Source organism: Staurois parvus, unplaced genomic scaffold (genome assembly GCF_062004578.1).
Source record: "Staurois parvus isolate SC_StPar_1 unplaced genomic scaffold, SC_StPar_1.0 ptg000011l, whole genome shotgun sequence".
Classification (NCBI taxonomy): Eukaryota; Metazoa; Chordata; class Amphibia; order Anura; family Ranidae; genus Staurois; species Staurois parvus.
Window position 1 is genome coordinate 34784282 of NW_028317807.1, and position 22863 is coordinate 34807144.

The 22863-nt window shown below is 40.2% G+C and overlaps 1 protein-coding gene across 1 annotated transcript in view; it reads left to right on the forward strand.

Moving 5' to 3' along the window:
• Positions 1 to 22863, forward strand: part of MREG (melanoregulin) — a 75400-nt gene that overhangs the window by 32493 nt on the left and 20044 nt on the right. Inside the window, exon 3 of the mRNA XM_089672352.1 lies at positions 4561 to 4654. Coding sequence (XP_089528478.1) covers positions 4561 to 4654 — 94 coding nt within the window. The remainder of the gene's footprint in view (positions 1 to 4560; positions 4655 to 22863) is intronic.

The following is a 22863-nucleotide window of genomic DNA, read 5'->3' on the forward strand; positions in this document are numbered from 1 at the left end:
ACATTTGTAAACCACAACAGTGTGCTTTGTAAACGTACAAGGCTCTTTTGTACATTCATTGACCACTGGTGTAAGTTGTATTCTTATAGTTTAACCTAACTCCATCCAAAATGCCTTATTTTTACTTTGGATAGAGCAGTGAAGAATTCTTCTTTCAGGTTCATTTACACCATTGCGCTGCAGTAAAGCACAAAGCAAGTTTGAGTGATGCAGTGAACCACAATGCAGAGTAACATTCATCACGGTGCCCCCTCACATCACAGGCCCCTGTTTACACCACAGTGCCCCATTTATATATGTGTCCCCAGTCCCCCCTCACATCACAGCCCCGTTTACATCACAGTGCCCCCTTACATCTGTGTCCCCAGCCCCCCCTCACATCACAGCCCCCTGTTTACATCACAGTTCTCCCTTTAAATCTGTGTCCCCAGTCCCCCCTCACATCACAGCCCACAGTTTACATCACAGTTCTCCCTTTAAATCTGTGTCCCCAGTATCCCCTCACATCACAGCCCCCTGTTTACATCATAGTGCTCCCTTTACATCTGTGTCCACAGTCCCCCCTCACATCACAGCCCCCTGTTTACATCACAGTGCGCCCTTTACATCTGTGTCCCCAGTATCCCCTCGCATCCCAGCCCCCTGTTTACATCACAGTGCCCCCTTTACATCTGCATCCCAAGTTCCCCCTCATATCCCAGCTCCCAGTTTACATCACAGTGCCCCCTTTACATCTGTGTCCCCAGTCCCCCCTCACATCATAGTCCCCTATTTACACCACAGTGCCCCCTTTACATCTGTGTCCCCTGTTTACATCACAGTGCCCTCTTGACATCTGTGTCCCCAGTCCCCCCTCACATCATAGTCCCCTGTTTACACCACAGTGCCCCCTTTACATCTGTGTCCCCGGTCCCCCCTCACATCATAGTCCCCTGTTTACACCACAGTGCCCTCTTGACATCTGTGTCCCCAGTCCCCTCTCACATCACAGCCCCCTTTCTCATTACAACCCCTCTTGACCTCATATCCCCCCCCCACTCACATTACAGTTCCCCCTTCATATCACAGCCTCCCCCTCACATCATATCACCCCATCCATATCAGTGTCCTCATTCTACCCTTCAGATCACAGCCCTCATTGCTTTCATATGTGTTCTCAGTCAGCCCTTCACATTGCAGTGCCCCCATTATATATCACAGCGCCCATCACATTAGTGTTCTCACCCCTCCCCTTCACATCAGAATCACCCCATGCACACACTTCGCATGAGTATCCTCAAACAACCAACCCCCCCCCCCCCCCCCCCCCCTTTCATATTATCAACTTTTTCTTTTATTGGATTTCAGTTCTTTCAGTTATGGAGGAGCATCATATGTTGGTGTTTACCTTCATGCAAATGAAGCCTACCTAGGAATGGCCACTCCTCCAGACTAACACCCACCCATGAAGGCATTTTAATATTTGCCTAACCTCTCCCAAGAGCCTGCCTACTGCTGGGCTAGCAGAGTACTGAGGCAGGGTGCTCTGATGGTTTCAGGAAGCTATGTACCACACCCTGCTGGTCCCTCCTACTAGCCATGATCTTCCTGCATTGCATAGAGGAACAGAAAGATCCAGTGATGACATCACAGGTTCTAAGATAAGGTATGTAATGAAAATGGGAAGGTTCTATTTTTTAAGGCAAAGTATGAGATTAAATTACAGCTTTAAAGAAGAGAGCACACCTATATATTTTATGTTGTAGGCAATTTGAGTGTGAGCAGAAGCTTCATTTCTCTTCCCATTTTTACTGTGGTTGCTGAAAGATTATTCCATGTGAGTCACTCAAGTATTTAGGTCAAAGACAGCCAAGTAACAGACATTTTCACAAGGAGGTAGCCCTCATATTCTCTTTTGCAACAGGTTTCCTCAAAGACCTCATTACCATGACCGCTGAGGGCCTTAGACCGTGAATGGAGCATTTGTATACGTGGCTTGAGCTGCCAGGTTCTGCATTAGGGTTTCCCCCTCATCCCTTTAAAACTGAACACATATACATTACACAGGTTCAGAGGCTAATTTAATGCAGATAAGGCACTGAGTTTAATTACCACCTTAATCAGCCACAGAACCTGTGGAATGAATATGTGTTCAGTTTTAAAGGGATGAGGTGGCAACCCTATTCTGCATACAGGCAGCCCATATAGGTCTATGGGGATGCAGCTGCTGCACGGACACAGCCACTCATTGTAATTGACAGATGTGCAGGTGAGCAGACCCAAAACAGTCTTTGTTTGGGGCCACTCACTATTACGCATCACAAAACGGAGACGAGCAGCTGTGTCCATGCAGCTCCTGCATCCCTATACACTTATTTGGGCTGCCTGTATGTGGCACCTGGCAGCATAAACACACAGCCCATTCACGGTCTATGGGCCTGAGCTCCCAGGTCAATGAGGCATTTAAAAAAAGGACAAAATAAAATTTTAAAGCTGAACTCCAGGCAGATATAAAAGACAAAATGAATGCAGCTCTGCAATCATTAATACAGTCACAGGGTGGGGTAAGGGAAGAGACCTGTAAGTGAAAATGGAACTGCAGCAGAGAAACATTAAATCCCCTCTCCTGATAGAGCTGTGTTATCTAATGGACTGGATTTGTGTAGCCTCATGGACAGTGAAACAAATTCCTTTGGCAGGTAAAACAGTTTTTACATATCTATTTCAAACAGTATTAATCCCAAAACCAAAAATGTAATAAATGGCATCTTACCAATCATTTGAAGTGGTGGTTGCATTAGTTTTCTTTTTAATGCTTTTTTCCATCTGTTTTTCTCTGGCAATCTAGTCAGTAACATGCCTCCCTTATTAGAGTGCTTCCACTCTGGATGATGGAGCAGAGGGGGCAGATTTGGACAACATGATTGTCAGTCTGGAGGGCGGGGGCGTTAGGCTGTATTCACACTTTAGTGTTTTGGAGCTTGAAGCTCCAAAAAAACTAAAATTTTAAAAATAAATTGTTCTCTATGGAGCCTGTTTACATGATCAGATGTGAACAGGCACCATAGAGAATAATTGATTTTTTAAGTCAGATGTGAACAGGCACCATAGAGAACAATTGATTTTTTAAGTCAGATGTGAAAAGGCACCATAGAGAACAATTTGATTTTTAAAGTTTGAGCTTTTTTTGGAGCTTCAAGCTACAAAACGCTAAAGTGTGAATGCAGCCTTAGAACTACTAGCAGATTTAAATACACTAACAAATTTAAGCCAAACTCCAGCTAGCACTTTATAACCAGTTAAAGCAAACAGTTTTTTGTTCCATTTGGGATAAAGGTTTTATAAATAAATAAAAGCTGATCAGTATGTCTATAGGACATCTCACCCTGACTTCTTTTAAGCCCTTGGCGCCGGCGCCTCCCGGCCCTTTAAGGGTTTCAGAAGCCGGGAGACAGGGCGGGATTTTAGGGTCATGTGACCACCGTAATTCGCTGTCACATGATCAGGAAAGGTCCTGATCAAAAGAGGTGATCGGGACCTTTCCATGAGTACTGGACATGTGTGCTGGGAACGCGCATGCACACGCTCTCAGCACATCGGTTTTTCTAAATTGTACGCAAATGTGCGGCCGCTCGGCGTCTAGGCCCAGACGCCAGGAGGCCTCACATTTGCATGCGGCCGGTGTGAAGAGGTTAACATCTAAGCAGGGCATTCTGACGATCCTTTTAAGCTGGTGTTAAATGGTCTTTCTCATCCTTGTATCTGCAAGAGAGCTGTTCTGTTGAAAAACAACAGACTTTCTGTCTGGATAACCAGATGAAAAGAAAAAAAGCCTAGAAAACAACTGTAGCAATCACATCTAAGAACTAACAATCTGCAATATAATAAATGTTTGCTTTTGGGTTTAATACTGCTTTCATCTGTGAGTTCAACTTTAGGGTACCTGAGCTACTGAAAAATTATATTTAGTGCACATAAAGATTTGCTTTACAAAACTGGCTAATAAAAACTTGGGGCATTTAAAAATAATTCCAGGGACAAATGCTAGGAATGGCCTTTAGCGTCAAGGAACGTTATCCCCTTTGGTCAGCTCCATTGTAGAACAGATAGAATGTATACTACGTGTTTTTACCTTTAAATGTAATAAAAGATCATCCTCTTTACTAAATATTTCAGTTACACAACTAGTTTGATGGGCAAGCTGAAAAGCCAGTTAGCAATGCTTTGTTTGAGCTTGCAGGAGGCTGTGCGGTGTACCTCTTATGAAATCTTCCACACAAATGCTAATAAGTAATTAGCATTTAGAACTGGCTGATTGTCAGGCAGGTTAGAGTTACTTAGCCACATGACTGGGCTCTGGAGCTTTTTACTAGCCTCCCCTCTCCACTTTGTATTATTCAAGGGAATGTTTTACTGTCTGCTGGAGCTGAAAAATAATATTGGACGGTGCATTGTACCTGAACGTCTGGTTCTGTACACACTCATCATATTGACAGATGAAGGTTCATATGCTGTAATTGTGGAAAGAAGAGGAAGGTGAGCCTTCAGTCTGCTCACTGCATGTCTCTTGTCTTGCTCTAGAATCCATGGGGCTGAAGGACTGGCTGTGTGCCCTGTGTTGCGTGAGACTGGGGTGCATCGATTATCCGAAAAACGAGAAGCAACCTTTAGTCAAGTAAGTAGCTCCTTTTGATTTTTAAAAAAAATGTATTTCTGACCTTGGGGCATCCAAAAAACCCGTGTGAATGCATTTTACCGACGAGAAGTCATGAAAAACATGATAGATTGTTGGACAGGTAATAAACTAACACTGGTGGTATGTGGAGTGTCCAACCTCCCCTTTTCTTCAGAACATTTATTATGCTTCTGGAACATGCAAACTAAATATCAAAATGAAGTGTAGGAGTGCCAACAATTTCCAGCTGCACATAAGCCCCCAATAACACTGGAATGTAGCTGGACAAAGATTTTGTTATGCTTTTGTGTGCAACTTGTTGTATAGGAGCAGAATCGTGTGTTTTTTTTTGGTTTTTTTTTTGGCCCACAGACTTTTAACCACTTGCCCTCCAGAAGATTTACCCCCCCCCCCCCCCCCCCTTCCTGACCAGGCCATTTTTTTCAATACGGCGCTGCATTACTTTAACTGACAATTGCGCGGTCATGCAATGCTGCACCCAAATGAAATTTCCGTCCTTTTGTTCCCAAAAACGGAGCTTTCTTTTGGTAGTATTTGATCACCTGTGCGGTTTTTTTTTTTATTTTTTGCGCTATAAACAAAAAAAGACCTACAATTTGGAGAGAAAAAAAAATATTTTTGACTTTTTGCTATTAAACATGTCCAGTAAAAAAAAAATCTAATTTCATCATAAATTTAGGCCAAAATGTATTCTGCTACATGTCTGCTAAAAAATCCCAATACATGTAAATTAATTGGTTTATGTGAAAGTTACAGCATTTACAAATGGTGGTGTATATATACTGGAATTTTTTACTAGTATTGGCAGTGATCAGCGACTTATAGCGGGAGTGCGACGTGCATTCTGACATTAGGGAAATTGACTTGGTGTCACTGACATCCCCAATGACACCAATACAGGGATCAGTGTTAATAAAAGGCACTGACACTGTACTAATGGCACTGTGCAGGAAGGGGTTACCATCTGGAGCGATCAAAGTGTTAACTGTGTGCTGTTTTACTAAGAGGCTGTGTTTCACTGTAAGCACACTGCTTTGTATGGCTCTGCTATGCAGAGCCATACATGGCAGTGTGCAGGAGCTGACAGGGGAGAGATCTGTGTTTGTTTATACACGGGTCTCTTCCTCCCATCGGAGATACTTGGCAATCACCGGGTGCAGGCGAGAAATGGCCCGTGACCCGGTGATTGACAGCCGAGGCCACGAATGGCGACGCAGCTAGGGCGCACACGCCCCTTACCCGGAGCTGCAAAATCACGTGTATATATACGTGACTTTGCGCACCCGTGCAGCCCTGTAGCAGTATTTCTGCTATAGTACTGCACGGAAGTGGTTAAACAGGAGAAACTGAATAATGTGTGTAAACACATGTTTTCAAGCACCTTCATTAAAATCTATGGATCCAAAAGTGTGCATTACTGCTCCAAAGATGGTTGTGCTCTGTTTTGAGATTCAGGAGATGTGACAAAGAAGCTCAGGTGTGAACAAGTCCATTGAGAATAATGGATATCTTCCTCTTGAGTACTGGAGCGATTCAGAAATTGCGCAACAGTACATTCAGGTGTGATTGGGGGCTAATGCTCCAACTTTAGAATATATTAAAGTAGAACTAAAGGCAAAACTTGGTTTTAGCTGTGGATAGAGTGCAGGGGGGTTAGAATCCCTGTCAAGTTATTATCATGAAGGGGGTAAAAGTGCCCCGTGTTGAAGTGGTTAAAGGAGAATTAATTGGCCAGTTTACCATTATCATTGAAAGTAAAAAAAATCCCAAATTTTTGTCCCCAGAAAAGTAATAGAGGGGAAATCTTCCAATGGGGATACTGGTTTTAGTGACCTGGGGGGCAGGGATTTCCTCTCGCTTTCTGTTTTAGCTATAGGACAGGACATAAAGGGAAATGTCCCCAATGGGACAAAGAGGGCAAAATAAACCTTACAGCTGTTTATAACTCTCCCCTACTCTATCCAAAATGGGGGGAAAAAAGTTTTGCCTATAGTTCTACTTTAATGTTGTTTGTAAGATTAATTGAACAAGAAGGCCAGGGCACATTGGCCCAGGCATTGCTCTTCATTGCCGAAATACAATGATATTTGGTAGGACTTTGCCTGATGAGCTGGATTACATTTTATTCAGCTATCAAAAGCGAGGCACACTGTTTATTGGGTTCAGTTACCACTATAAGTAGCATTATTGCACTAAATGCAGCTAAAAGTTGAAGGAGTTTACCTGTGTAGATCACCTTTTTATCAAACCTTGAGGACAAGCTTGTTATTTATTTGCATGTGAAGACTCCTTGCATTTTACATCTGTATGCACTGTTGTGTATTTTTGTAATGCTTTGTACTGAAAGTTATTGTGTAAAACATAAGTCAAAAAACAAATGTGCTACCACTTATTTCTAAAAAAACAAAAAAAAGTTATTTTTTTGGCTATACTGTTGAAAATATATCTGTTGGCAGAAATGGTCCAACTGAGCAAAAGATTACAGAACTGCTATATCTTTTCATGGTTTTATGCATTTTTGTAGTGCACTTTATCTGACACACAAAGGTATACATTTTTATGACCAGACATTATGAAAGCTGAACTCTAGGAAACCTAAAAATCCTCCTTTGAAGTGGAGCTGTGCCCACACCACAAGGGTTAGGCTGCTTTCACACTGATCCATTTTTCTTTCGCTTTTACGTTAAAAAAAAAACAAACAAACAAAGCGGAAGAATACCGTGTGACCATATATTCCTATGAAACTCTTCACACTAATCCATTGTTGGTTGAGTATGTTTTTCAAAGTCCTGCTTGCTGCATTTTTGGTACAAGTTTGGTGTGGTAAAAAACACACCAAAAATGCACCTCCCCATTGAAATCCAATGGTAAACACAGCAAAGAGATGGCTCAAATGCATCAATAACGCACCCGAGGTGCATTTTTGGTGAAGTTTTTGAGTCACATGTCCTGTTACAAACTCACCGCAGATGCAGTAAAAACGTCCCAAAATGTCGTAAAAAACACATGCATTTTTACCACAGATCAGTGTGAAAATCGCTTTAACTGCTTGTTTTTGTGTAGTGCATTTGGTAAATCACTCTTTATTTCTCAGATCCTCTTCTCCTGAAGGCTCGTCTGCGTTGCTAGACCAGTCTTCACAGCCTTTTCTCCCCTATGTTCCTGTGGTTCAATGTACTCTGTCATCAAAACCAATGTAGGGCCCATAGGACATGAGGACGCTTGGGAAAAGTCCAACACTGGAGCATATGGGAGCGCCATCTGCCCTGGGAGCAGAGGATCAGGTAAATTAAACTGATTTGAATTCCCCTAGACAGAAACAAACAGTTAACCCTTGCAGTGCACGCACAAACCCCACTACAAGGGAGGATTTTTAGGTTTCCTGGAGGTTTTAAAGCTTAGATGCCAAAACAAAATTAGAAAGTATCAGTATGCATCAGTTAAATCGAATATGACTCTTATTATGATCAAATTGTCAGTTTGACAACAGGTCTGAGAACTAAGAACATGCAGTTTCACATTTCTAGTTCTCTGTTGTAATTTTAATGTTCTCACAGCATAGGTCATTGTCCATGGGGATATAAAAAGGTGTATTGCATTCACAAAGTGGTTAGCATGGAAACAATGGTTTTGCCAATAGCTATTAGTCATATTTAATCTCAACCTCCTCAATGGAAAAATATAGTTTGGCTGCTGTAGGCAATGAATCTTCTTCTTTTTTTTTTTTCTATGGAATCCTTCTTGGCGTATAAAAGAGGTGATTGCAAAGCTCATTTGCAATTATGTGCTTCTTTTCTGTTGGTTGATTAATTTTATTTAAATGTTTAATTAAGGTTTTCGTATAGCAAAGAAAAGTTTACAAGCTGTCCTTAGGATAGTAATTCCATAAAACGCTCATGTCATTGTCTAAAGTGGACCTGAACCCAGTGAAAAATTGCTAGAAATATTAACTGTGCGTAAGCCTTTTGTTTTGAATTCTTCCAGAAATATAGCAATGCAATTCCTGTTATGTACGTGTGCCTAAGCACTCCCATTCCATTTTGCTGCATCTACAGTTTTAAATCATCTAGAGAAAAATTTGGAGTGACATTTGGTGATGTCACTACTATGCTCTTTGCTGGAGGCTAACAGACATTGAGAAGCAAAGACTGACTCTACCAAAATGGCTGCCACCATACAGGAACATACATGCAAAACATGTCCGTACGTAATGGGGTGAAAAAGTATCTGCACACAGACCATAGGCAATACTGGTGACTAGTCCTTTGTCAACTGCCTGCCATTTTGGGCATAGTTTCCAGAGTTTTTTCTTCTTTTAATATCTTGCATTGATATTTCTAATTATAGTATGCAATAAAGCTCAGATTAATCTATCAGCCTGGTATTCAGGGGTGGAACTTCAACACCCCTATCTTTGTTTGACCACAAATCTTTGTGGCTGAACACACAAACTGTCATTACTTGTTTACCCTCCTGTCATCTGGAAGGCGTTTTAGGACAGTGAAAGCCCACAGTAAGGAATTGTTTTTAACCTGGTGTGGTGGAACGATTGAATTAATCACTCTATGTACTGTATAACAGTAAGTGGTTATTTTATAGAATACATAGCCTTTTATTATTCTATACATGTATTAATTATGTAATTTACCATTCAGGTAATGCAAACAGAGATTTCCTTGTACAGTATGTAAGCTCGAAAGAGCAGGGCCCTCGATCCCCTCATGTTTTGCATTGTATTGGTATTGTTCTGTCACATGTTCTGTCCCCCTTTGTAATGTACAGCGCTGAGTGAACTATTGGCGCTTTATAAATACTGTATAATAATAATAATATGTACAATGACGATTATTATTACCTTACCTACAATGCATCGTTCATCCAAACCATGTGCGTTTCATGCCCAACAGAGAAGCAAAGGACAATGCAATGAGTATTGATTGTTATTCAGTTTGCTGTCTCACATAGTGTTTACTCTCCACCGATTCTGCAAAGCCTTGGATATTGTGAACTGGCTAATTTTGAAAGCCACCCTCCATTATGTTGGGCTTGGGAAACACACATGCCAGTGGCTAGATGTCATATACTTGACCCCTTCTGCAGCAGTATACTCCTTTTTTCCCCTCAGTATTGGCACAAGACAGGGCTGTCCCCTATCGCTACTCATATTTATCCTTACTTTGGGACGTCTCCTACCCCATGTCTGGCAAAATGCAAACATCACAGGTCTACCAGTCAGAGGTACTCAAATTAAAGTGGTGACATGTACAGATGACCTGCTATTTCTCATAGTGAAATTGAAAACATATGGGGAATTGTCTAACTTTTAAATCCACTCCTATAATTTAGATGCCCTTAACATCACCATTTCCCCAGCTAGACTTCCCAACATTATACTCCATTTCACATTTACCTGGAAGATCACCCACTTAACCTATCTGAGGACCAAAATTACTTCCATGATTGACAAGATCTTTGCAACAAATTTCTCACCCCTTCTGCGCCCAATCAAACAGGACCTTAAAAGATGGTACAACAAAACTTATTCCTGGTTTGTGGTCTTAAAAATTAGTAACTAAAGTACTTTTACTTACTTCAAACCCTCAAATATTCATATCAATATCCTTCTTGAATAACCTGTCCCAAAGAATCCATATGGTCCAAATCTCGTCCTCAGATAACCTAAAACATTACGTACGCACACCAGGGGATGGGATTTCCTGATCCTCTAATAGATCACCGGGAGATCCATCTCTCCAGAGTTCTGAAATGTGGAAACTCCTAACAAGAGGATCACTGTAGAATAGGCAAAGTCCATTGTGTACAATTGCTGTCCTAAAAGCAAAACACGCTAAAGCCCAAAAAATGTACCCTATTCTTGACCCAATAATGTTTTATATCTAATATTTGAAAATTGAACCATACTTATGACCCTGTAATAGGCAACCTCTGACTTTGCCCCTGGTTTGGGAGATGCACCTTTCTCACTGTCAACAAATTCCCATTTTCTCTCTTCTCACCTCTCCTCATTACCTCTGCTCCCCCTTCCCATTGCCTCTTTAGAACCTACCTCTCATGTCCTCTTTACTCTTCCCGTCCATTTCCATCTTTCTATTACATCTCAATTGATACTCAATTTCACCATGATTTTCATACCTCTGATAAGGTGTATGTCAGTAGGCATCACACACTTATCACTTTCTACTAGTATTATCATAGCTAACCCTTGGACTGCAACTTAGGACTGACCTTGGTTTTATGCTAAATAGTATATCAATGCAACATAACATTTTACAGTGTATTTTAATCCTTGTCCTTTTTGAAAAATACAGAATTAACAATTAAAACCTTCATTCTACATGTCCTTAAAATATCGGACATTTTTTAAAATTGTATTTATTTCAGGTACTTATATAGCGCTGTCAATTTACGCAGCACTTTACATATATATTGTACATTCAAATCAGCCCCTAACCCTCAAGGGACATACAATCTAAAGTCCTTAACTTACATTCATGCATATACAGTATATACTATGGCCAACTTAGATAGGATCCAAGCATGTCTTTGGAGTACCCGGAGGAAATCCACGCAGGCACAGGGAGAACATGCAAACTCCAGGCAAGTAGTTCAGTGGTTAGGATTCGAACCAATGACCCTAGTACTGCCAGGCAGAAGTGCTAACCATTTTTTTCCTTTATAAGCTATGTGAAAAAAATATGACATTGTGTTACCCCTTAAAACCATTGGTCCCAAAAATCTTTGCTTCGCTTCTAGCAATACATTTCTTCTATTTTCAGTTGCCTTGAAAGTTTATTGCATTTTAAAAATATATTAGCTGACACCACTGGCTGCACTGTGCTGACCAGCAGAGGTTACACTGCTTGTTCCCAACCAATCAGCTGTTATGACTGTGTGTACTACTGTGGTTCTGTTTTTTGGTCTGCAGCATATGCAGACTTAGCCTGAATTGGAGGACATCGGTGTGCTTTACAAGCTCATTCAAACCAATGGGCATGCATAGTGGGGTTTTTTTCATTTTTGTTTTTTTTAAATTGTACCGTGGTGCAATGCATTTTTACCACAAGTTGCAATTTTTAAAAAAAATTCATGCTTATCCTATGCTGCAGCATGTTTCAATGTGTTGTAACACATGGCAATGTACTATAATGTGCAAAAAAGCTACATGTCCTATTATTTTAACCACACTCTAACACAGTCCCTGTGTTGTGATAACCTGAGTAACTGAGCCAATACTTATGATCTGAACAAGCCCAATTTTCTGAGATGTGGCTGTGTCCTTGAAGATAGGAGTAGTAGCAGCTTCAGGCCTGGTTCAAACCTATGTAGGTTGATGCATTTTCCCGGTGCGTTTTGTTCACGTTTTTGGGAGGTGTCTGTTGTCTTGTGGGCAAAACCGCATGTAGCACCCTCTAGTGGCACTAGAGAATTGGGTAAATTTACTGGCTGGTAGTTTAAGTGAGCATATCTGAGTGGGGTCAAGTTTAGGTCAGACCAGGTTAGGCTGGATGACTCAGCAGGTTGGACCTCTGTCCCCTCCACCTGGTTCTGGAGGTCCATGGAACCTTTCAGAAACCAGTGGATGGAAGGGTGGAGACCTAGATCTGCATATTCATGCGAGTCTGACCAATCCCAGTCTGGAGACCCTAGTAGTGTGGTAGACTGCCCCTGAATATAAGGTGCCATCTCAGCAGAGTTATGGAATCTGGTGGAAGGTGGATTACTGAAGCTACTGCTGTGTTTCCTGGGAGGGGACCCCAGAAAGAGGGGTCTGTCTTCAGGCTGGAGGCTGCAGGGAAGGAAAGGAAGCTGACAGAGGAAGCTCCACCACCTTACAGTCCACCAGGAAAGGACAGCCTGCAAGCAGGGACAGAAAGTAGCTCAGCTAGAGCGCAGTTTACCAAGAGCTACAGGATACAAGGACAGTGTACCTCTACACCCCTGGGGCCAATAGGAGAGAGGGCTGCTGGGTGCAATACTTAACCAGATCTCCCTGGGAAAGTGCTGCATGCCTGTCTTGGAATCTCTTGCTCTAGTGTACTCCTCAAAGGGCAGCCAGGTGGATGGACATTTCCTAGCTGGGGTCTGAAGAAAGTTCACTTAGAAGAGACTGTGCTATTGATTTATTAAGAGACTGTGCTAATTATTCATTAGGAGACTGTACCATTCCGGCTAGAGTAGAAAGTTCAGGATCTTCCTTTTTTTACATAATCTGGAAGTTCGTCCTGGGAGTTATTACTGCAACTTAAGTTGGGTATTCTATATACCCCTAAACCCTATCCAAGTTGTTTATCCCCTAAATAAAACAACAAAAACAAGCTCTTGTACTGGTTACTTGACTGGCTATGCAGGAAAAGGGGTACCCAGTACTCAGTAGCTCCCTCAGGGGTGAGCGCTACACACAACACAGCTGCATTTCCATTGAAGTCTTTGGAACCAAAAACACAAGCTGCTGTCGGATAGAAAAAAAAAGTCCCTGACCCTTTCCAAAAAATGCACCTTTAAATGGTAGTGTAGTGTGTTTCTGCAAAACTGGAAATGCACTGAAAAATGCATATGTGTAAAACCAGGCCTCAGTGCTGATAAAAGATAACTTGAGATGGGGCATTTCAATACAAGCAATAGAAATGTTTTCAATATTAAGCTGGAGGTGGAAAATCACTTCCAACATTATTGAAAAATGTGATGTGCAACATACCATATAAGACATATAGGTGTTAGGGGTATAGTCATTAAGGCTGATTACTAATAGGTTCCTCTAGGTTGCTGAGGGGTGTTTGTCACCCTAATTCTACCATAGTGTTGCTATTGATTTACATCTACTTTTTCAAATCAACCAGATTAAATGACCATAACAATTATTAGTATTATACTTTTGTTAGTGTTTTTGGTTTCTTTGTGTGCCACCAGCATGGACACATCAAATTTCATCTATTTATCCGTAAAACCGACCATACAGAATTTAAGTTGAATGTACAATCTCTCTTAAACTTCTCTTAGACTTGTATGAAGGTTACACAGAGTTTTGAACTCAGGGTACTACGAGGCAGACAAATGTTCCTTTTTTAGTATGAAGGGTATGGTTTGTCAACCAACTTAAAGTAGAACTAAAGGCAAAACCTTTTTTCATTGTGGAGTAAGGGAGGGTTATAACCCCTGTCAGATTATTTTTTTTCCTGTGTCCCACTGCGGAGATTTCCCTTCACTTCCTGTCCCCAAGCCAAAACAGAAAATTAAAGGAAATCCCTCCAAAGTTTGTGAATCCCTGGTTGTCCATAGGGTCAGCAGAACTAATCTTGCAAATAATTAAAGTTGGAAAGTCAGCATGGCCTTCTCCTGTGCTTGATGGATTTCCCGGTACAGCATCCTTTACAGTACATTTGCATAAAGAAAACTCCTATAAGCACACCATTAAAAAGGGCTTGTTTGTATTAACAATCAATTTTATGAATACAGCATCCAGTTATAAAATCCCAAGAGGGACCAGATTGCACATGTAGCAAATGCTGTTCAGCTTAAAACTCTAAAATAGACAGTTACAAGATGATATAGCTCCAAAGTGAGTGATTCACATTATCCCATTTTAACCATTTCTTCAATGGTATAAGTTCAGAGTACAAAATTCCAGTAATAGCATTTTGACTAGTTCTCCAACACATTTCACTGGATAGAGCCTGCTTCCTCAGGAAGAGCAACTTTTTATTGGCTAAGCACCTTTTAACTGTCAAAGCACTGACCAGCATATACAAACAAAAGGCAATGCAAAACAGCAAGCCTCATGAATGAATGGACCACAGACCTTCAGCCAGAGTAGCCAAGTAATCAATGAAGCGAAATATATTGCAATCATCCAGTCTTCTTGCTGGTATTTCAAAGAGTTGGGTACATAATAAAGTCATGATCTGCTATGAGTGGAATTTTCTACTCTGAAGTTATATCATTGAAGAAATGGTTAAGATGGGATAGTGGGAATCACTCACTTTAGCACTACAGTATCATCTTGTGATTGTCTATATTAAGATTTTAAACTGTATAGTGTTTGCTACATATGCAACCAAGTCCCTCTTTTGGATTTTGCTGGATGTTGTAATAATAAAATTGATTTTAGGACAAAAAATCTTTTTTTTTTTTTTTTTTTAAAGTCCTATTTAGTTGTGTGCTTTTTAGGGCTTTTTCTTTATGCAAAGTGTCGCCAGAACTAGCTTCCTAATTGGCATATTTTCCCTCTATTACAGTTATGGTGGTAACCCAAAATTTTTTATTCTCCTTTACTTTCACTTTCCATGATAACGGTAAATGGGACAAATAGAGAGGTAAATTTCCCTAACTGGGAAACAGACCACAATAAAAAAAAGTGACAGGGGTTCTAATCCCTCTCCACTTGATCCAAAACTAAAATTGTTGTTTTCTTTTCCTTTAATTCTCCTTTAACCACTTCAATACCAGGCACTTTTACCCCTTTCCTACCCAGGCCAATTTTCAGCTTTCAGTCCTGTCACAGTTTGAATGATAATTGCGCAGTCATACAACACTGTATCCAAACTATATTTTTATAATTTTGTTCACACAATTAGAGCTTTCTTTTGGTGGTATTTGATCACCACTAGATTTTTTATTTTTTGCTAAATAAATGAAAAAAGACAAACTTTTGAAGAAAAATGTATTTTGTTTGTTATAAATTTTGCAAATAAATAATTGCTCTTCATAATTTTAGGCCAAAATGTATTCTGCTACATTTCTTTGGTGACAATAACCCAAATCCGTGTATATTATTTCATTTTTAGGACAGTTTTAGAGTCCACAAACTATTGTGTATATCTAAAAACTGATCAATCCTGCTGTACTGATGGCCTATCCCACTTCTTGAGGCCCAAACATGTCGGGACGGTACAGATATCCCCCAAATTACCCCTTCTTGGAAAGTAGACAGTCAGAGATATTTCGTAAGAGGTGTTGTGAGTTTTTTTTTTAAAGTTGTCATTTTTTTTGTCCTAATTGTTTGGAAAATGAAGAAATTAAAAAATAACTTTTTTTTTTTTTTTACATACTGTCACCAGTGCAATGCAGTGTCATCTTATAACTGGTGTGGCAGTGATCACGGTCACTGACTGATGACAGTACGAAAAAAACACATTTTCTTGTTATGTAATAAAGCTTGGGGGAGGTGATCATTTTATTTTATTTTTTTTTTTTTTTACACATTATATAGCAATTAATTTAATTGCTCCAAATCAATTCATTCAGTTTGTTTTCTTGTGATTGGCCACAGCTAATCACATGACACAGATGGGCCATAATTGGCCCAGTCTGTACCATGTGATCACTGTGACCAACCACAGCCAGCAACACAAATGTATACAATGGCTGGCATAAAAGGAAGCATTCCATGGTTTACATTTCTCATGTGATCTGCTGTGATTGGTCCCATGGTACTGACATTGGGCCAGTACATAGATCAGTCATCAGCTGTGTGCTAACTGTTCCTGTCCTATTTTGACAATGTTGCTTCTCCATAAGCATTGTCTTCCTAATATAGGGAGGATGTTGTTACTGGCTGACTGACCAGGTGAAAACTAAAGCTGGCCATAGATGGTTAATTTTTTTTTTTTTTTAGCCAGCAGGCTGAAAAAAGCCCCATAAAATACATTTTCTTCCATCCATACAAATGAGACACAGGTCTTCCATCTTGTCCTTTCAGCAGAAGACTACTGTCAAATGGGTGACCAAAGGATTATCGAAATTTGATCAGTCCTTGCTGAACTGACCACTTTTCTATCTAATCTATGACCACCTTAAAGTGGTATTACACCCAAAAGCAAATATGTATTATATTGCAGTTTACCAATTCTTGTGATGACTGCATTAGTTTTCTGTTTTAGACTTTCTTTCCTGTGATTGTTTATATTGTATATGCCAGATAATTAACAGTATCTTACAGTCTCTTGCAACATTTCCAGAGTTTCTGACAGTCTCTTGTAACAATAAAACAGTCGTTCACACTTTCTTGGCAGCAGTAATACTAGGGTGCAGGTAGGGTTGGCTTTCCTGCTACTGAAAAACTTAAAAGTGGTATTAAAACCAATAGCAAACATTTAATATATTGCAGCTTACCAATTCTTAGATGTGGTAGCTGCATTGGTTTTCTTTTTTTTGTAGGCTTTCTTTCTTTTATTTTCACCTGGTGATCCTGCCGGCAAGTCTGTTGTTTATCAACCGAACAAATTGTCCTGCAGATGTAGCAGAGGGATGAGACAAACCATTTACCACTGAAAAGGGTGCTTACAATGATCAGCTTTTATCCATTTATGTAAAATATTAGATTTATCTCAAAAGGAACAAAACTGTTTGCTGTAACCGATTTTATAAAATGCTTGCTGGAGTTTGGCTTCAGTTTGCTAGTGTATCTAAATCTGCAACTTTATCTAACACTCCTCTCAGGCTGACAATGCTGCTGTCCAAATATGCCCCCTGTTCTCCTTTTTCCGCAGTGGGTGCACTCTATTACAGGAGGTGTGTTATTAGCCACATCACCAGGTGAAAACAGAGTGAAAAAAGCCTAAAAGAAGAAAACAAATGCAGCCACCACATCATTTTTAGTTTGGGGTTTAATATCGCTTTATGGGGGAAAAAAGTCTGAAAAGAAAACAAATGTAGAAGCCACATCTAAGGAGTGGTAAGCTGTAATATTACATTTTCTCGGGTTTAATTTTTAACTTGAGTTCCTCATTAAACTAATTTTACGGAACCGTCTGAGTATATAAGAATAAAGGATAAGATGTCCGTTACATCACGTTACATCAAATACTACATGTGAAATGTAATTAATGAAACAACAGCTATTAAATTACGGTAGATGTTTTTAGGCTATAATAAAATTGAAATCTGTTTCACAAGATGTAGAGCTAGTATAACGTAATAGTGTGGTCTTGTCAGGATCTCAGGGCATGCTTCCACTCAAGTCGGAGAAGACAGCTGTATTTGTATTTTACTGTTTGATGGAGACTGGTGGATAACGTCTCTGAAATGTGACAATGTAATGCCACTTAACCAAGGCTGTGCAAAGTTTGCTTCTAACATGCAAGCATTCAGTTGAGGTACAATTTGCATGGCATTTATGTATTATTTCTGAAGTGTTTGTGGAGCATTTTTGAATGCACTAATTGAATTATGTGTTGGCCCATATGGAGCAACATTGCCTTGTGTCTATTGCTGCTTTTTTCCATGTGTCATTTTGCATTGTTTTTGTTTTTTTTTGTTTTTTGTTTTTTTTTTTCTCTAAACAAGCTGTTTTTTGGCTTTTGATGTTTTTTTTTCTACAGCCAGTAAACTTCCCAGCATGTTATCCTATGTGTTCATGCACACATAGACTGTAATCAACGTTTTTTTTGGATTGAAAAAAAAAAAACCCCAGGACTAGTGGGTTTCTAGAGGAGTCTTTTAGCTGTAAAAACACCCTAACGCTGAAAAACATGGTAAATCACAGCAAACCAGCATTTTTTTTTACTTTTTTTTTTTTTTTTCTTTTTGGGGTCGAACAAACCTAAAAAACGCAAACGTGGCTAAACGCTAATACAAAAACACTAACAAAAAACTCACGTTTTTAATGCAACTTTACACAGCTAACATTACCAGTGTGATTGAAACGCCCAGTGTGCATGGAGCCTTATTGATACTCATTCGTAATCTAACGGTAGGGCAGCAAATGGCACAACTTGCTACAGATTCATGGGTGTGTTGGTAAGGTATACATGAATCACAGACAGAATTTTGTGTAACAATCTTAATTCTTTATTTATGGACTTGAACGAGGTTATAGAGCAGTAACATATACTCAAATCGTACATAATTAAACAAATTTTTGAAAAGAGACATAAAGGGAGTTGCAGTACCCCATTCAAAGTAATCTAAAATTTTTGTTAATATACAGAAATGGGGGGGTATGACGGGATAAGAAAACCCAACATAAAGGAGTTGAAAGAGAAAACCAAAAAGGATAAAAAGAAAGGGGAGGGACAATAAATGAGCAGGAAGGAAAAGAAGAATACGGTCACCAGAAAATCCATTTAATCCATGGAATAAAGACAATGGACTTTCCAAAGAGTTTTGATCAAAGTACATCTCATTCATTCCACTCCAGCCAACAAACTTTTGCCCTCCTCTAAAAAAAGGGATATATACCAGTGGCGCCAGGTCTTATGAAAGGTTTTTTTGCAAGTCTTTTTTGAAAGTGAGTCAGCTCCTCCATTCTCCTGATAGTCTTAACCCATTGGAGCCACATTTGGATCAAGAGTGGAGACTCCAGCACGTACAGATGCAGGCCTTAGCAGATTTGAGAAGGTGTCTTACAAATGGTTATCAATACGTTATGGTAGGGATCAAGTTATGATGAAGAAGAAAAACGGTTGGATCTCTAGGTAGGGTGAAATCTGTAAATCATTGAGCTATACTTTGCACGCCATCCCAGAAAGCTGTGAGCTTAGAGTTCCAGAATATGTGCAAATCATCAGATTACTCTAATATGGAAAAAGTCTTATTTTCCTTCATTTTCCTTATCATTGATATGGCTATATTTCTTTATGAATTTGTCACAACAGTAGCCACAGACAATAAAAGTGCAGCAAATATAGTGACCCCCTGGTGTGAAAGAGAGCCCCCAGTGACGAGCCAGGCTGATGTTATCCCAAGGTGGATCCATGACTGAAGTGGAGGATTAAAATAAAATGGGAGCCAGTCACTTTCTGTATTTTCAATGATGTTTTATTGCTTTGGGCTTACAGGAAGAGAGGGTTAGGGTTTCAGATGCGTCCAGCAACATGTTACATCCTGCACACATTGGCTCTAAAGAATGCTGCACAGGTTTTATGAATTTGGTGAAAGGCTACATCCGCAACACCACAAATGTGCCACAAATGCCTTACTGAATCCTTTTTTTTTTTTTCCTGAATTTCAACTACTTCTAAGTTTACCCACTTGAGCTCCGAAAGGTGCTACTTTAACTGGCAACTGCGTGGTCATGCAACACTGTATGCAAATTACATTTTATATCATTTTTAAGACAAATAGAGTTTTCTTTTGGTGGTATTTGATCATCACTGGGATTTACTTTTTATACAGTATTTCAATAAAAAAAAGACTGAAAAGTTGGGAAAAAAACATTTTCTACTTTGTTATAAAACATATCCAAAAAAGAAATATATAAAAAAAAAATCAAACTTCAGAAATTTAGGCAAAAATGTATTCTGCTATGTGTCTTTTGGTAATAAAATTTGTTTTTTTAAATCCATGTATATTAATTGGTTTGTGCAAAGTAACAGCAGAGGACAAAGCACTTTGTCAACAGTATTGCCTATGGTTGCCCTGTAGCTGATCCTTCCCCCATTACTGACTTACCATGCCTTGTTCTGTACTGTGAAAGTGGCTATCATGATAAAGATAGGATTTTGCTTCTTTATGTCAGAGCCTCCAGCAAGGAGAAACGTGTGAGCAGCACAGTAATGCCATCACCAAATTCAAATCTCCAGAGACTAGCAGTAATATGCAGCGGCACCCTAGATCTTGCTCTGTAGATATGAGACTCTAGGCACAGGCGTGCCTAGGCACCAGGGGCGGACTGACCATTTGGAAACTTGGGCACTGCCCGGGGTCAATAGGGGGCCCCATGAAATGCTCCTGGTACCTTTTTCATAGGCTTTTTTGAGTTTGGGCAAGGACACAGGGGCCCCATGATCCCCTATTGCCCAGGGGCCCCATGAGTTGTCAGTCCGCCCCTGCTAGGCACATTCGCATACCAATAAGTGCACTGACCTTTTTCAGTAGAAATTCAAGACAAAAAGGTATACTTTTCAGGGTACAGCTTGGGCACAAATACTTACAGATGTTCCCAATAGCATAGCAAATCTTTATTTTTTTAGTTCAATTACACTTTAATATATACATGGGCTTCAGACTTGTGGAAAACCTGAACTTCCAGGTATGAGGCACACCAGTATATCCCCCTCTCTCTTTCTATAAGAGAGCACTCAGTGTTTTACCAACCAATTACCTGGCTTGAGCACTGTCATTTGAAGTGTGTGTGTGTGGGGGGGAGGGGTATTGCACCCTAGCCTTATGCAAATATCAACTTTTTGCATATCAACTTTAAGGCTGTAGCATTCTATCAGGGCACTGTGCTAGAGAACTAAAGCTGCTATTTGGCATTGAGTCTGCTCTGCACTTTGCTTTCCATGTCATTGTGATAGGTGTAACATGCTTTTTAAGGGACATTCATACCAGTGGCTGTGTTTTACCATGCTGCTGTGCACTATGAAAGGAGCCTGTTCCATTGTGTCATAAATAACGCATCACACCCTTTGCTTTTTTTTCCAACTTTATTGCAATGTTACTTCAGTGGTTTGCAATAACCTGCTCTGAAAAAAAGTACTACATGTCCTATATTTTTCAGTCCAGTGTGAACTGAAAATAGAACTTTTTTCATTTTGACTAGAGTAAGGGAGGGTTTTAACCTCCACAAAGTTTATTTTGTTGTCTGTGTCCTATTGGCGAGATTTATGTTCACTTCCTTTCCCATAGACAAAACTGGAAGTGAGAGAAAATCCCCTAAAGTGAGTACAGTATATAACAAGAGGCAATATCAAGATACTTCACAGTATTCTGAAATCGTACAGAATAATCAATTTCCAATGTGAACAAAAGCATCATTATCAAGATATGTCAGTGCATTTTTTTTTTAACTAAAGTAGTATGCCTCTGGCAGTGTGCTGAGAGACCAGATAAGGGACAAGTAGGCAAAAGATGTGAAATCTATCAAGAATGTGTGCATTTTTAAGTACAGACGTTTCTGGTACAATAACCTCGAGGTATTGCTGTCAAGTAGGAAAAGGTAGATGGGGGTGGGAACCATCAGAAAATGGAATATGAGAGGTGAAATGGGTTTGGGAAAGGTACAACAGAAGGCAGGGATATGTAAGAAAGATTTAAAGACAGTAGGACAACTTTGTGGGAAAATGAGAATGGGTGGGGGCTGGATGGAGGAAAAGGGTCTTCTCTGGCCTGCGATGGGGGAGGGTACCCACATTTATAAATTATCACTCAGCAGCGTCTTAACCTTGTCGGAAAAAGCTAAATTCATCCAGTAAAAACACATTTTATGGTATGTTTTGTGTGTGGTAGCCTCCTAGTGCAAAATTCTAGACAAATTTTTTTATTTTTTTTTTCTGCAGTCAAGGGAGCAGTGACTATTTATTTTGGCCTGTTCAGGGTTTTACAGGCTTGAAGTTTGATTGTTTTCCTTTGCCTCTGGAAGAAACTTCCAGAACACAGGGAAGGAGATTCAAATGACCAGTCTGAATATTTATCATGCCCTAGCCAATCCCTGGAGAGGAGTGTCTAGATGGTGGATGGGGAGGTGATAAATGGTTTGAAGCCATGGACAGATTGTTCTTTCCCTGGCAGGGAGGGTTCCAAAGCCTCTAGGGCTTCTGCCCTAGGAAGCAGCCCATGAACTGAGTTGCTGTTCTTTTGAGGTCTGAGCTTTGGCAGAGCTGGGGACCTGAAGTGATATTTTGTGGAGCTTACTGTAGGACTTCACAATAAATGGGATTGGATGTGGAGGATTGTCTTCCTCACTTGACCGTGTCTGGAGGATGCTGGCAGGTATGCAGTTTTCCTGCGGAATAATGACCCTGAAATTATTCCTGGTGGCTGCATTTTTGGGATGTAAGTGCCAACTAAATTAATTAACTACACAGATGACTCTCATAGGGTCTCAGAATACTGACTATTCCCTGGTCCACAGCAGAATCCTGGAGTGTGAGCCTAGAAAACTGTTGCCCTGTTAGCATGCAGCATTTTGGAGTATCCCATGTCCTAACCCCAATCCTGTTTAAAGTTCTTCAAGCAATACATTTCAAAAAGAGCTCACCTAAACTGAATTATTGAAGCTGGAGTGCATGGACTGATGCTTGTGGTGGTGGACAGCCTCTATACTGTTTGGGAAGAACCAGTGGTTCCTGCGGGAGTAGCACTACATGTGTTTGTTTTGAGAGGTAAGGATGAGATCTCCACCCTTCTGATCTCCTCCTCTTTGTTAAGCCACATAGCTATTGAGGGGCGAGAAGGATCTTTCCAATTCAAGAGGATACAAACTTTGGCAGCATTGAGAATGTGATTAA